The following is a 15,479-nucleotide window of genomic DNA, read 5'->3' as shown; positions in this document are numbered from 1 at the left end:
ACTCTCGCGAGATGAGGTTTCTCGCCCCCTCAATCACAACATCTATTTTAACTTTTTTCCTCCCACCCGACATTAATGGGAGCCTATTAGAATCACAAATGCCACTGGGTGCTCTAATAAATTAGAACGATATGTGTTAGTGTTGGACAAAAACGAACTTAATGTTGTGAAGTAGTTCCGGCGGGGCGGAGTCATGGCCCCTGACGTCAGCGTCGGGGCGCGCAGTTCAGTTTAGAAGCTCCGGATTGGGAGGCCGAGGCGGGATGTGGGCGCGTATGAACCGCGCGGCCGAGGAGTTTTATGCTCATCTTCTGCAGTGAGTTGTGGCTGAGGAATGGAATGGCATCTCGTCCCTCCCGGCCTTTGTGTCTCTGCCCGAGTCTGAAGGCTTCGCGCACTGTCGGCCTCACTGGGGTTTGGGACAGGAGAGGGCGGGTCTCGGCTGTGCGGCGGGTTTGGCTCTGCTGACGCCTAGGCCTGCTAGCCTCCCGAGAAAACATCAGTACTAGAGCGAGAGGGTCAATTTACTCATTTTACTGATGCACCCAGTTCTAAGTAGCGACTCCCGGGATATGGAGAACTAGATGTCATCCGTCTCCTGCCTTAAGCTCTGACTGACTGCTGAAAAAGAAATGTATAGTTGTCCGGTCTCTTCTGTTACTATCTGAGCTACATTTGACCCTGAGCTGGTTTCAAAAGTCACTACTGTTTCGCTGTTGTGATTTTCTTGAGACAGGGTCTCAACTCTAGCCCAAACTAGACAGAAACTCACCTCGAATTCACAGCGACATTCCTGGCCAGCATCCTCATGCTTAGATTAGAGGCATGAGCCACCATGCCAGAATTCACATTGTTCCTTTAGTGAAATATTACTACAAGAGGATTCTGTCAATTCTACATCCTGTATGAAAATTGAAGACAGTGTCTCATATCTGACCCTGCATCAGAATCACCCCTGGGAATTGTCAAAATACTGATTTACGGGCTCTGCCTCCATGTTTTTTGATAGGTCAGATGTGGAAACAAAAAGTTTACCTTTCTAAATTCTAGGTTCAGGGTGTTGCTGGCTGGGTATAGCACAGTATTTTTAAAATGCTATACTCTTCCTATTTACAAAAGCAGTATTGCTTCTAAAATACTCTTAATGTTATAGTAGAAGAACTAGCTTGTTTTGTTTTTGTATTTCCACAGTTTCTCTATATAGCCCTGGCTGTTCAGGAACTCTTTCTGTAGACTGGCCTCCAACTCAGCCACCTGCCTCTTCCTCCGAAGTGTTGCTGGCATTAAAGGCACATCTTCACTGCCCAGCTAAGAGCTACTGTTTTTAGAGAAGTTAATGATGTCTTTGAGCTCAGCAGCTTTAGTTGTTTTTAACTGCTGTGGTAGTTCTGCCATGGTGTTAAGTACTTCATTTTTGTTTTTTTCTTGGTTTTTCGAGACAGGGTTTCTCTGTTATTGTTTTGGAGCCTGCCCTGGAACTCGCTCATGGCTTTGAACTCACAGAGATCCGCCTGCCTCTGCCTTGAGTGCTGGGATTAAAGGCGTGCGTCATCAACGCCCGGCCTTGTTTTTTTTTAAACCCAAAGGTCTCATGTAGTGCAGGCTGGCCTCCAAGCCAAGGACGAGTTGAACTAATAACCACCCTGCCTGCATTTCCAGTGTGCTGTCATTATAGGCAGGAGGCATTCTGCCCAGTTTTTGAGGTCTTTAGGAACAGAGTCCAGGGATTCACACACGTTAGGCAAGCAGTCTTATACCTGAGTTATGATACTAGCCTATATGGTTGTATCGTCTGTTTTATCAACCCCACTGATAATAATTTACTTACATCCATCATGCTTACCAATTATTTCCTGAGTGTTTTCTTCCCAATGTGATATTTAACTCCAGCATTCTTTCAAGTTAAGAGTTCTAAATCTAAGACTCCAGCTTCCTTGCTTTCACCTTTCCCAGACTCCCCACCACTTTGTTCTTTTATTTTTTTGCTGAGGATTGGAGGTGGGGTGGTTTTGTGATGCTACACAAGTGTTCTACCCTTGATCCCAGTCTCTTTATTCTTGTCCATCTTACTTGTGGCCATTATGTCTGAAAAACTACAAGTCATTCACAGTTGTTTTCCTTCCAGAGTTGTTGGTACCCCCTAGCTGACAGTTTACTCTTTGGATGCCATCACAACTGGTTTTGTTTGCTATCCCCAGTATCTTAACAACTCAGAAACAGTTGCTTCATGACCAAGCAATATCCTTATATGTAAGAGACAACCATCTTTAAGAGAAATTCACAATCTTGGGCCAGCACATGCTGCCAAACCTCATGGCGTGGCATGGGACCCACATAGTGGGAGGAGAAAATATCCCACAAGTTGTCCTCTGACTTCAGCAAGCACACACACACACAAACACACGCACACACACTCACACATAATAAGAAATAAAGAAACAGCGGGGTGTGCTGGCAAATGCCTTTTTAATCCCAGCTCTCAGGAGGCAGAGGCAAACAGACCTCTGTGAGTTTGAGGCCAGCCTGGTCTACAAAGCAAGTTCCAGGACAGCCAGAGCTGTTACATAGAGAAACCCTGTCTTGGAAAAAAAAAAAGAAGGAAAGAAAAGTCTTGTACAATATGCAGAAATTAATCTGTCAGGCCTGTTTTCCGTGCTTCTGTCAGTTAGGTCTAGTGTCAGATTAAAAGAGGCAAACTGTATCCTGAGATAGCTGCTGGACTTTCCAGTAAAGACTTCCCTATAGATTAGACTTCGTTCGCATTGGTGTTTCATTGCAGTGTGCTAATGGTTTATAATTTGTGTGCTGTGAAACAGGGCTGAACAGTTAAGAGCACCACTTACGGTGAATTGCAGCTGTGGTGGGAGGGTCCAATGTTCTCTTCTGGCCTCCTGTAGTTACATGCACAGACATTCACACAACTAATTAAAATATCAAATCCTTTTATTTTGTTTTCAAAGATTTATTTATGCATATGAGTGCTGTATTTTCTTGTAGGCATTCGTTACAATATAGGGCATCAGATCCTGTTATAGATGGTTGTGAGCCACTATGTGGTGGCTGGGAATTGAACTCAGGACCTCTGGAAGAGCAGCCAGTGCTCTCAGCCACCAAGCCATCTCTCCAGCCCCACAATTTTTTTTTTTTTGGTTTTACGAGACAGGGTTTCTCTGTATTGTTTTGGAAGCTGTCAGTCCACACCGGCCTCGAACTCACAGAGATCCACCTGCCTCTGCTTCCCGAGTGCTGGGATTAAAGGCGTGTGCCACCAACGCCCGGCTTGGTTTTGTTTTTTAAATAGGCAGCCCAAGTTGCCCTCCCTATAACTTATCTTCCTGCTTTAGTATCTTAAGTACTGGAGTTACAGGTGTATACCACTATCCATAGTAGATGTTTACATTTTTAGGTTTTTTTTTTTTTTTTTTTTTTTTTTTTTTGGTTTTTTCAAGACTGGGTTTCTCTGTGGCTTTGGAGCCTGTCCTGGAACTCGCTCTATAGACCAGGCTGGCCTTGAACTCACAGAGATCCGCCTGCCTCTGCCTCCCGAGTGCTGGGATTAAAGGCATGCGCCACCAATGCCCGGCCTTAGGTTTTTTTTTTTAATTATTATTATTATTAGTTGTAATGAATCTGGAGGGATGGCTGAGGGGCTAAGAACATATAGTACTCTTCCAAAGACCAGAGTTTGGTTTCCAGAGTCCACAGCAGTCAGTTCACAGTCACCTACTGAAACTCCAGCTCCAGGGCAATGCTCTCTTGGGCGCCTGCACTCACACATGCATTACCTACTCCCCCTCACAATCACACATAATCAAAAAATATTTTTAGATTTATTTATTTTATGTGTATGCTTTGTCTACATGTATGTATACACACTGGTTTGTGCCTGGTGCCTGCAGAGGTCTGAAAAGGGTATCAGATCCCCTGGACTGGAGTTACAGATAAGGTTTTGAGCCATCATATAGGTTCTGGGATCTGAACCCAGGTCCTCTGAAGGAGTAATAGTGCTTTACCCTTGAGCTATCTCTCAAGCCACCTTACACACACACACACACACATGCACACACACACACGCGCCATCCCCCCCCAAAAAAATTGTTCTGAGACAGAGTCCCACTATGTGTCCCCGGCTGGCCTGGAAGTCACAGAGATCTGCCTGCCTTTTTTGGGATTAAAGGTTCCCCCCACCACCACCACCTCCTTTATCTTTTCCTTAACCTAATTGTTTCCCCTTCTACAGCTATCCTTAGAGCTGCCATAAGGACTAAACTTTTCCCACTGATGCATAAATAACGTAACAGCTAATTTCCGGGTTTAAATAGCAAGGCTGATCCTGAAACTGTTTTCCACACACTGTTCTATATTTCAGGGAATTTAATGAAGAAAAGAAAGGAGTCAATAAAGACCCGTTCATCTATGAGGTATGTGCAGTTTATTTGGTTTTAATATAATGATCCTAAAATCAATGTTTTTTTAAAAATAATTTACATATGGTAAATTTTACCTTTTTAGGACAAAGTTCTATGAATTTTGACAAATAGCTTCAGAAGTGCAGCTACCCCATTATCAAAATGTAAACTATTTCCTGTCTAAAATTGTGCTCATGTCCCTGTGTAAGCATTTTTATGTCTCTAGTACCTGCAGCTGCCAATCCCTGAATATCAATAAATAAAATACAGTTTCTTAGCTTTGGTACTTTTTTTTCTCTGTCTCCTGCCTGCCTCTCCTCTCTCTCTCCTCTTTTTCTGTGTGAAGCAGGTTCCCACTGTGTAGCAAAGAGGGCTTTACAAGGCAGCACATCTTCAGTTGGACTTTGAGGAAGTGTGGACAGGTGGCGGATGTAAGCTAGATTTTCTTGTGTGTGCATGCACATGTGCCTGTAGGTTCATGTCAAGGTCAGAGTCAATGTTGGGTGTCCTCTTCAGTTGCTGTCCACCTTAGTTATTTTGTGACAGGGTCTCCTACTCAATCTAGAACTTCTTACTTGGCTGTACTGACTAGCCAGCAAACCTGAGTTTCTCCTGTCTCTGGCTCCTAAGTTATAGATACATGTGAAGGTGGGGTAATAATGAGTTCACTAGACCCAAGATAAATGATAAATGGTTGTTTTATTGGGGAACAAATTACACAGATAATAGTAAAGACCGCTGTGGTGTTCCTGCTCCAGAAGATGCAGTCTGCTCTTCTGATGGTTTCCGAGACCCAAGCACGAGTGCTGCGCCCTCTCCTCCCTTCTCTACCTTCAAGCAGTCACATCCACATCTAGAACCATACCCAAAAGGGTGTGGCCACTAACACAAATTCACTGGCAAGGCAAGATGCTACTACATACATGCCCTTGTGTTCAGCTTTACATGGATGCTAAGAATTGAGCTGAGGCCCCCATGCTTAAGCAACAATTTTCAAACTGATATATTTCCCAATCCTTAAGCTAGGTTTTCCAAACACGAGAAACGACCTGGCAAAATAAGGGAACCTTTTTAAACATGTTCTTTTTTTAGGAATTTGCATGCAGCTGGTCTGTAGTACTTAAATGACATGTAAAAACACTGCAGTCTCATTTTTAATAGGCTGATGTGCAAGTGCAGCTGATCAGCAAAGGCCAACCAAATCTTCTGAAAACTATTCTAAATGAAAATGACGCAGTGTTTCTTGTGGAAAAGGTGGTAAGTATTGGGCTTCGTGATTAGTTCTTGGTAGCTAAATTTGTTTCTTTCGGAATATTCTCACACTACATGTGTTCCTATTAGCATTAATGAAAGTGGACAGTAATTCTTTTAGGAGTAAGCGTGGTGCTATCTACTGGAAATGTAATGTCAACCACAGATATATACATATTTATACTTTTATAATAGATTCATTAGGAAAAAGAACAAAGCCAGGCATGGTTGCAAATACCTTTAATCCCAGCACTCTGGGAAGCAGAGGCAGGTCGATCTCATGAGAGTTCAAAGCCAGCCCAGCCTACATAATGAGTTCCAGGATAGCCAATGCTTCATAGTGAGACCCCCCACTCCCAATCTCAGAAACAAAACAAAACCAAAAAAAAAAAGAAAAGAAAAGAAATAAAATTGTCAATGAGTCATTCGAGCCCATTGGAAATATTAATAAATACTCCCTTTTGTAAATTACTGCTATGTGTATTCCATGGTATGGATATACCAAAATTTGATCCTTGAAGGGTATTTGGGTTGGTCTTGGTCTTTGGCTTTTATGTATAGAACTACTATAAAAGCACCAGAGAAATAGCTCAGTCGTTAAGAGCACTGACTGTTCTTGCAGAACTCGGGAGGCAGAGGCAGGCAGATCTCTGTGAGTTCAAGACCAGCCTGGTCTACAAGAGTGAATTCCAGGACAGCCTCCAAAGCCACAGAGAAACCCTGTCTCAACCCACCCCAAAAGGAAAAAGGAAAAAAAAATGCACTAATGCTCCTATCATTGTTGTCAAAAACAAGTTATGTAACTACCATATGGACATAGATATTAGATCCTTGTAACACAAGCGAGAGATGATAGCCCAAAAAAGAGTAAGTATAAAAAGTGAGGATGGGCAGTGTTGATGCACACCTTTAATCCCAGCACTTGGGAGGCAGAGGCAGGCAGATCTCTGTGAGTTCGAGGCCAGCATGGACTACAAAGCGAGTTCTGGGACAATTAGGACTATTGCACAGAGAAAATCTTTCTCGAAATCCTCCCCCCCCCCAAAAAAAATATGAGGGCTGGGGACTGGAAAGATGGCTAAGCCTTTAAGAGCACTGGCTGCTCTTCCAGAGGGCCCGTTTCAATTCCCATTGCCCACATGGAAGCTCACAGCTGTCTGTGACTCCTGTTTCAGGGAATATGACACCCTCACATAGACATAAATATGGGCAAAACAGCATGTACATAAAATACAAATAAATAATTTTTTTTTGAAAAAAAGTGAGGCCTAAAGCTAGGCAGTTGTGGTGTACATCTTTAGCCACAGAGAAACCCTGTCTGGAAAAACAAAAACAAAACAAAAAAAAAGCGAGGTACATCTTTAGTCCCAGCACTTGGGAGACAGAGGCAGGTGGATCTCTGTGAGTTTAAGGCCAGCTTTGTCTACAAAGTGAGTTCCAGGACAGCCAGGGCTACAAAGAGAGACCCTGTCTCAAAAAACAAACAAAAAAAATTGAGGGCTATGGCTGAGTGTGGTACTTTATACCTGTAGTCCCAACATGTGGAGCTTGTACCCAAATAAATAAATAAAAGGTAAAATTGAGGGCTGTGTACTCAAAGCTCATATCCCATCAACAGTTTGTTCCAGGTGGGAAATGAAAATATCTAAATATCTGAGATCAGACTAGATCGGGCGTGCTCAGGGTGGTATGGCCATAGACAAAAATATCTAAATATCTGGGCATCTCTTGGGTCTCCTGTGGTATTTTACCTTTAGCTTAGCATACTGTGCATGTAAGAGCATTTTTCTAATGTCATCAGATGCTTCCTTTACAAGTAGCAACTAAAATCTGGAGTTGGAGAGATGGCTAAGGGCACTCTTTCAAAGGAATTGGGTTCGATTTGCAGTATCCAAATGGCAGCTCACAACTGTCTATAACTCCAGTGCCAGTGCTCTTCTTAAATGCTCCCTGTGTAGTTATTTGACTCTTGCATCTGATTAAATTATTTGTAACATTTTTAAAGCTTTTGGAGAAGGAAGAAACAAGTCATGTTGAAGAACCACAGTCTGAAGAAACTGCTATTTCTGATTTCTCTACTGGTGAAAATGTTAGGCCACTGGCCTTGCCAGTTGGCAGAGCAAGGTAAGTCTTTCATTTGTTTGTTTTGTTTTTATAAGTTTACAGTTAGGGATAGAAGCAAGGATTGAAACATTGCTGTAGCTAAGGATGTAGCTCGGTATGTAGACCGATTAGCATACATGAAGCCCTGGATCTGAGCCCCAGCACTGCATAAAAGCACACATGGTGACACACACCTCTAATCGTAGCCCTTGGGAGACAGAAGAAGGAGGATCAGAAGATCAAAGTCATCTTTTGACTATTAAATAAGTTTTCAGTAGCTTGACTACATGAGACCCTGACTCAAATGGAAAAAAAGTATTTGTAGCATTCGGCATTCATACAGACATTGAAAAACTTGCACCTGGCCCTGAGATATCTACCTTCCCCTCAGATATGTATGCCTAGTCCTCTGAGGATAGTGCTATTTAGATATCCCGTAGGTGTCCTGAATAGGACCTCCAAGACTGCAATCACCTTCCCCTTTTCTACCTCACTGTATTTCTGTTGCTTCTTAATTGTTTGCCTGAATCTATCTCAGTCCCCTTCCAGTCTCTCTTCCTCCGTATTACCAGAGTTATTTTTATAAAATGAAAGCATGATTGTGTTGCTTTGATACTTAAAAAATCCTGTATAGGTTCTTCATTGCCTTAATGGTAAAATCCAAGGTCTTCATGCTTCATACATGGGAATCTTCATTTTCTAACCCCAAAGGTTCTCCTCCAGGGGTGCTCTAGGTTGGTTTTCAAACTATTCAGGAGTGTTTTTAGGTGTCACAATCAATAGAACTCTGAACATATAGTGGGCATCTGTCCTACAGAACATGAATTTTCATATCCAAGAAATCAGTATGCTTCCAAAACATACATCTTTGCCTCTTAAACTTCCTTTCTTGCCTTCTTGCTGTGTGCATATGTAATGGCCCTTGCTACCTGCAAACCCAAGTGTTTGCCTTCAAGGAATTCTAAAGAATAGAGTCCTAAGAATTTTAACATTATGGAGCAACAAGTGCTGACACTTTTCACAACAATAATATGCCTTTATGCTCGTTTTTACCCTCCATACACACATAGAAGTTTATAACCTCACATCTTTAATCCCAGCACTCGAGAGGCAGAGTTATGCAGATCTCTGTGAGTTTGAGGCCAACCTGATCTACAGAGTTCCAAGATAGCCAAGGCTACACAGAGAAACAAACATTGTCTCAAAAAACCAAAAATAAAAAAGTTTATAATTTTTTATATTGGTTATAAGTTTTCTTTCCTGGCTCATTGGGCTATAGTCATAATGTGGCCTCTTTTCTAGAACTTGAACATTATTTGGTTTTCTTCTGCCAATATTTTTCGGTTATTTGTGACTATGTTCCTGTGGAAAGAAATATCCATGGATATGCAGGCCAGATGACAACCTAAGGTGTTGTTTCTTAGGTGTAGTTCAGGGCCTTTTGTTGCCTTGAACTTGCCAAATAGGCTGGGAGGGCTGACCTGATTCCAGGGTCCCCCTGTCTTCTCTCCAGTGCAGGATTAGAAACTGCATGAATCATTGACGCCCAACTTTTATTTTTATTTATATGTTTAATCTATTTGTATATGTGTGTATATGCTACCTGCATGTGGGTGCCTGTGGAGTTCAAAAGAGGTAGTCAGATTTCCCTGGAGCTGGAGTTACAAGCAGTTATGGACCACTGGACATGGCCACTGGGAACCAAAGATCCTCTGGCAGAGCAACAAATGCTCTTAACCCATAAGCTATTATCTCCAGCCTTATGTATGCATTATAACATGGATTCTGGAGATGGAACTCAGGTCCTTCTGCTTGCAGGGCAAGCACTTTATCTATCAACTAAGCTGTCTTCCTGACCCTGTCATTTCTTGGCTTTCTTTTCTTCCCCCCCTCTCTTTAATTTATTTAGTGTGTATACAGTGTTCTGTCTGCATATATTCATGAAGGCCATAAGAGGGCACCAGATCTCATTACAGATGGTTGTGAGCCACCATGTGGTTGCTGGGAATTGAACACAGGAACCCTGGAAGAACAGCAGTGCTCTTAACTGCTGAGTCATCTCTCCATCCCTCATTTCTTGGTTTTCTATTTCTTCATACCTTAAATACGTTCTTAAAATTTTTGTGCTTTCTTTTTTGAAGTCCAATGCCTTAGAAATTCCCTTCTTGACTCCAAAGCCACAGAGAAACCCTGTCTCGAAAAACCAAAAAAAAAAAAAAAAAAAAGAAATTCCCTTCTTGAATATCTGATAGTAAATTGTTTCTATCTTTGAAAAATATAAATTTAAGCTTCATTTCTTAGTTTACCTTTAATTTTGATATATATATTTTTAATTTCCAGTGGTAGAGCCGGGCGTTGGTGGCGCGCGCCTTTAATCCCAGCACTTGGGAGGCAGAGGCAAGCGGATCTCTGTGAGTTCGAGGCCAGCCTGGTCTACAAGAGCTAGTTCCAGGACAGCCTCCAAAGCTACAGAGAAACCCTGTCTCAAAAAAACCAAAAAAAAAAAAAAAAAAATTCCAGTGGTAGAGAGACTTTCTCTATACCTTAATATACATTTGCCAGTTCATGTTTTTTCATTTTTCCCTTTCAACAAATACAAATTTATATATGCAAAGCAGTATATGGTACATTTGTACCATATAACATGTACTGTTATCATGTTGTCATAATTATGTATATAACTTTAAATTTGTTTTTAATTATGCAGGTGTGTGTTTGTGAGAGTGGGGTATATGCATGTTAGATCTCTGTGGATGCCAGACTTGTTAGGTCCCATTGTTGCTGGAGTTAGAAGCAGTTCTAAGCCACCTAGTGTTGGTGCTAGGAACTGAAATCTGGCCATTTGCAAAAGCAATACATGTTCTTAACTGCTGAGCCTCTCCTAGAGTTGTAACTATTAGAGTATGTAGTATATCTTGTTACTTACTGAAATATGTAAACATACATGTATTCATGCATTTTATCACTTCATTTCTAGATTGTGAGTGGTGCTGGAAATTGAACTCAGGGTTTCATACATGCCAAGCATATGCTCTCCCACTGAGCCATACTTTCAGCTTCAAAGATAATCTGTAATTGGTATTTTATAATTGGTTCTATCCATTATTTTCAAGGCAGTTAATTGGGCTTTATACCATGGCTCACAATCCTAATATGACCCACTTGAAGATTAAGCAGCCAGTTACTGCCCTTCCTCCTCTTTGGGTGAGATGTGACAGCTCAGATCCTGAAGGTACCTGTTGGCTAGGAGCTGAGCTTATCACAGCAAATGACATCATTACAGGAGTTGTCTTATATGTGGTCACTTGTAAAGGTGAGTGCTCAGTCTTGGTATATTTATTTGCATAGTTGTTTTGTGGTACTCCTGGACTTCCATATAGGAGGGAAGTGTGATGTGGAGCATTGAACTTTCAGTGTGTACTTAATATCAGAGAGGAGGTATTGCAGAAACTTCTGAAAGTCTAGATAGATTATGCATGCTTTGTTTGGGTTTAAATTAATTTGTGCTTTTTTTAATTTAAAAAATTAAAAACCAGACTGTAACTAGAATGTAATTCTATTTTTACCTTTTTGGAAGGGGTGGACTGAGGCAAAGTTGGCCTTGAACTTATTATTGTTTGCTTTAGCTTCTGTGATTCTACCTGAATAACACCATCCAGACTTTTTTTTTTTAAGATGTGAGTTCTTTGCAGGCTAGTCTTGACCTTATGGGCTCAAAGGAGACTCCCATTTCAGCCTCCCAAGCAGTTGAGACTACAAATCCTTGCCAGTGTGCCTAGCTTTTTATATTCCATATATGTTTGTGATTACACATTTGTTGTTTGTTTATTGCAGAGTGTCTAATAGCCCAGTCTGAGCTCAATTCAATATCCTTCTGCCTCAGCCTCCAGAGTAGCTAAGATTTTAGATTTGAGTTTCCATGCTTGACTTTAATTATGTTCTTTTTTGAAACAAGGTATCACTGTGTAGCCCTGGTGGGCCTGAATTTAGTACATAGACTAGAGTGGTTTGGAACTCAAAGAGATCTACCTGCCTCTGTCTGTCTCTTTTTTAAAATAATTTATTTTTATTTTTATTTCATGTGCATTCATGTCTGGCCTGCATATATGCCTGTGTAAAGGTGTCAGATCCCCTGGAACTGGAGTTACAGTTGTGAGCTGCCATGTGGGTGCTGGAATTGAACCCAGGTCCTCTGGAAGCGCAGCCAGTGCTCTTAACTGCTGAGTCTCTGTCTTTGAGTGCTAGGATTAAAGGCACTAGTTATTATGTCCCCTTCCCCCAATCCATGCCAGACCCTCTCCCCCATCTCCCTAGCCACCCAACTCCCCTTTCTTTCTCTGTTTATCTGTTTAACACTTTTGTTTGGTTTTGGTTTTCTTTTTTTTTTTTTTTTTTTTTTTTGGTTTTTTGAGACAGGGTTTCTCTGTATTGTTTTGGAGGCTGTCCTGGAGGCTGTCCTGGAACTCGCTCTGTAGACCAGGCTGGCCTCCAACTTACAGAGATCCGCCTGCCTCTGCCTACCGAGTGCTGGGATTAAAGGCGTGCGCCACCAACGCCCGGTGGTTTTGGTTTTCTTGAGATGAGATCTCACTGTACAGCTCTGGCTATCTTGGAACTCACTCTGTACACCAGGCTGGACACAAACTGAAAGAGATCTACCTGTCTCTATCTACCTCCTGAGTGCTGGGAGGTAAGGCCTGTGCCACCATTGCCTGGCATAACTTTCTACTTTTGTTTTGTTTTGTTTTTAGATATACTTATTTGTGAAACTCAGGGCCAGGCAATCACCTGATTGTAAGACCAACCAGAACTATACTGTGAGCTGCTATCTCCAAAAGAAAGAAATAGATACACTTATTATGTATTCAGTGTGTTGTCTGCATGTATGCATGCAGGCCAGAAGAGGGCAACAGAGCCCACTATAGATGGCTGTGAGCCACCATGTAGTTGCTGGGAGTTGAACTCAGGACCTCTGGAAGAGCAGCCAGAGCTGTTAACTACTCTGCCATCAATCCAGCCCCCAACTTTCTAGTTTTAACAGTATAATTTGAATTTAATCTTTCCTTTTTTAAAAAATTTCATGTCCTGTAGCTGATAAAAATTACTCTGAAGATCTGGAAAATCTAAAAAATTCACACAAGAAAAGACATCACTTGTCTGCTGTGAGTATTTGTCTTGTTAGCTTACTTAACACAAATATTGATTAATCTTCCTTCCTAGCATAACAGCTTTCTTCTCACTTTCACTATGACTAGATGTTTCTCTGTAGTGTCAGAGTATTTGTATTTATGTTCTAACAGCCAGGGCACAGTTATTCTTTGGTATCTTTGGGGTTGGTCGTAGACTCATGCTCAAGTACTAAAATCTGTGTGCTTGAGGTTCAAGGTTGGCAGACTCCTTAGATGTAGTACCCACATACTTTATACTATATATGTGCAATGTTAGTTGCTTAAAAGAATTGTCTTATATTTTCATTTAGGATGACAGTGTCATATATGGTTGTTTTTTGTTGTTGTTGTTGTTGTTGTTTTTCTTTTGGGACAGAAATCAAAGTGATTTTAATAATGGTTTGGTTGTATGAAGTTGTTGCTAATGATCTTCCTATGACCTGACCTCAGGTAACAGCCAGAGGATTTGCCCAATATGAGCTCTTTAAGTCCACTGACTTGGATGATATTGTTACCCCATCACAAACTACAGTCACTTTGGATCTTTCCTGGAGTCCTGTGGATGATATTCTTCAAACCCCTCCTCTGTCTTCAACTGCAGTTCTGGTAGGAATGGACTCTGTCTTCTCTTTAGGTTACTCAGGCTCCTGACTGGTTTACTTGTTAATTGCTAATGCTGTATGACAGTCACTAGTTGCTAGGCTGTACCACTTAGAAAACCTTCACTGGCTTCCAGGGTCTCTCTTAGTAAATAGCCAATGGAGGTTTTGCCTAGTAAGCTGTGCTGTCAGTTGCTCGTAACCCTGATACTTTGGAATTTTACTTTCAAGAGATGAATAAGGTCTCTTGTGTGGGAATTCAAGGGGGAGTTGGCTTCTTTCTCTTCCTGGGCACAATGGCACATGCTTTAATCCCAGCACTTGGGAGTAAGAGGCAGGAGGATGTCTGTGAGTTTGAGGCCAGCCTGGTCTACATAGTGAATTCCAAGACAGCCAAGCTACATAGTGAGACCCTGCCTCCAAAAGAAACAATAAAAGAAAGAAAAGAAAAGAACTTAAAATTGCTAATAAAACCCAAAAAATTAGTATAAGATACTTGTTGTTATATAGCTAAGATCTCAAAGTATTAAGAACAGAACCTGCTGAGCATTCAGTTTAAAAAATGGTGAAAATGGTTTTAAAAAGTATGTATGCTTTTAAAATTAAATTTATTTTTGGTATTGGAGAATGACTCTAAGTCTTGTATATAACATAATAGGCAAACATCCTCCCACTGATCTATGTCCCCAGCTAACCCCCTTTTTAAGATTTATTTCAATGATTTTTAATTATGAGTATATTTGTGTGAATGCAGGTGCCTGCAGAAGCCAGAGGTGTTGGATTCCCCTAGTTCTGGAGTTAGAAGTGATTGTGAGCTTCCCAGCACTGGAAATCTAACTTAGAATCTCTGCATGAGCAGTATATGCTCCTAACTATTGAACCTTATCTCCAGGACAACACCCCTATGCCTACACTGAGCCCCCTTTTTTTACTTAAAAAAAAAAAGAGGCAGGCCATGTGGCACATTCCTTTAATCCCAGTGTCAAGTATGTTCTCTGAGAGTTCCAGGGCAGGCAATATAATGAGACGTAGTCTCTTATTAAGTTTCCCAAGGTTGGCCTTAAACTTGCTCCTTAATCCAGAATTGTAACAAGAGGTTCACAGACTGGCCTATAATTTGTGACTTCTTGCCTTAGCATCCAGAGTAACTGGGATTATAGATTTGCAGCACCAGGTTTGGTTCTTTTACAGGTGAGACAAGTAAGTTTTAGGACAGCCTGGTCTACACAGCTAATTCTAGGAAAGCCAAGGCTACACGCACATGCACACACACCATAAAACCCATGTTTTCCTTTTGGGGGGAAAAAGTTATGTTTTAAAAGTCTGGGCCCTAGACTTTGTGGCTTGGGGATAGGTATTTTAAAAGAACAGGAAATGCTTATTAAACAAAAGTTAAAAAGAAGTATACAGAATAACTTGTACAACTGTAGATGTCAAGTATGTTTTTTTTTGTTTTTGTTTTGGTTTGTTTTTGTTTTTGTTTTTTGTTTTTTTGTTTTTTGTTTTTTGAGACAGGGTTTCTCTGTGGCTTTGTACCCAGAAGCCTGCATCATATTAGCAGTGGTTCTCTTGGAGGGTAGGATTGTGGGTAATTATATTCATGCTTTTCTTTTCTGTAATGGAAATTTACTTGATTGTTTTTAAGCATTTAAGGTTGTAAAACTGTAGCTTCTGGCTAGATTAGTGTTAGTGTGTTGGTTTAGCTGGGAGTCTAATACAGTTACTTATTGAAACTTGTTTTCAATGTGTCATAACTCTGAGTATCAATGAGCTTTTGAGCGATTTATTTAAATTTTTTCCACCTGTGCTCTTGGAAATTCTTTGAGGGAAGCAGTTGCTCCATCTTCAAGGTACAGAGGAGGGCAGTGGCCTGATTGAGGTTGTGTATCAGGATGGCTGGATCTGTAAGATCTCATGGTAAGAGGTTCTGAGTATGACGTGGGCCTAAT

At 41.2% G+C, this 15,479-nt stretch overlaps 1 protein-coding gene across 5 annotated transcripts in view; it reads left to right on the top strand.

Annotated features, from left to right (window-relative positions):
* The first annotated feature begins 69 nt into the window (after window positions 1-69).
* Zwilch (zwilch kinetochore protein) overlaps window positions 70-15,479 on the top strand; it is a 35,778-nt gene continuing 20,368 nt past the window's right edge. For 2 of the 5 annotated variants that reach the window (XM_040739553.1, XM_040739552.1), the window contains exons 1-8: window positions 73-316; window positions 4,370-4,421; window positions 4,756-4,840; window positions 5,571-5,666; window positions 7,666-7,784; window positions 10,877-11,076; window positions 12,855-12,925; window positions 13,382-13,537. In XM_040739553.1, coding sequence (XP_040595487.1) covers window positions 301-316; window positions 4,370-4,421; window positions 4,756-4,840; window positions 5,571-5,666; window positions 7,666-7,784; window positions 10,877-11,076; window positions 12,855-12,925; window positions 13,382-13,537 — 795 coding nt within the window. In that variant the 5' untranslated portion in view covers window positions 73-300. Of the gene's footprint in view, window positions 317-4,369; window positions 4,422-4,755; window positions 4,841-5,570; window positions 5,667-7,665; window positions 7,785-10,876; window positions 11,077-12,854; window positions 12,926-13,381; window positions 13,538-15,479 lie in introns of all 5 variants that reach the window. The other 3 variants (XM_040739555.1, XM_040739554.1, XM_005075561.4) reach the window with 3 other exon arrangements.

This window comes from Mesocricetus auratus, unplaced genomic scaffold, assembly GCF_017639785.1.
Source record: "Mesocricetus auratus isolate SY011 unplaced genomic scaffold, BCM_Maur_2.0 Super-Scaffold_100691, whole genome shotgun sequence".
Lineage (NCBI taxonomy): Eukaryota > Metazoa > Chordata > Mammalia > Rodentia > Cricetidae > Mesocricetus > Mesocricetus auratus.
This window is presented reverse-complemented; position numbering and strand designations above follow the sequence as displayed.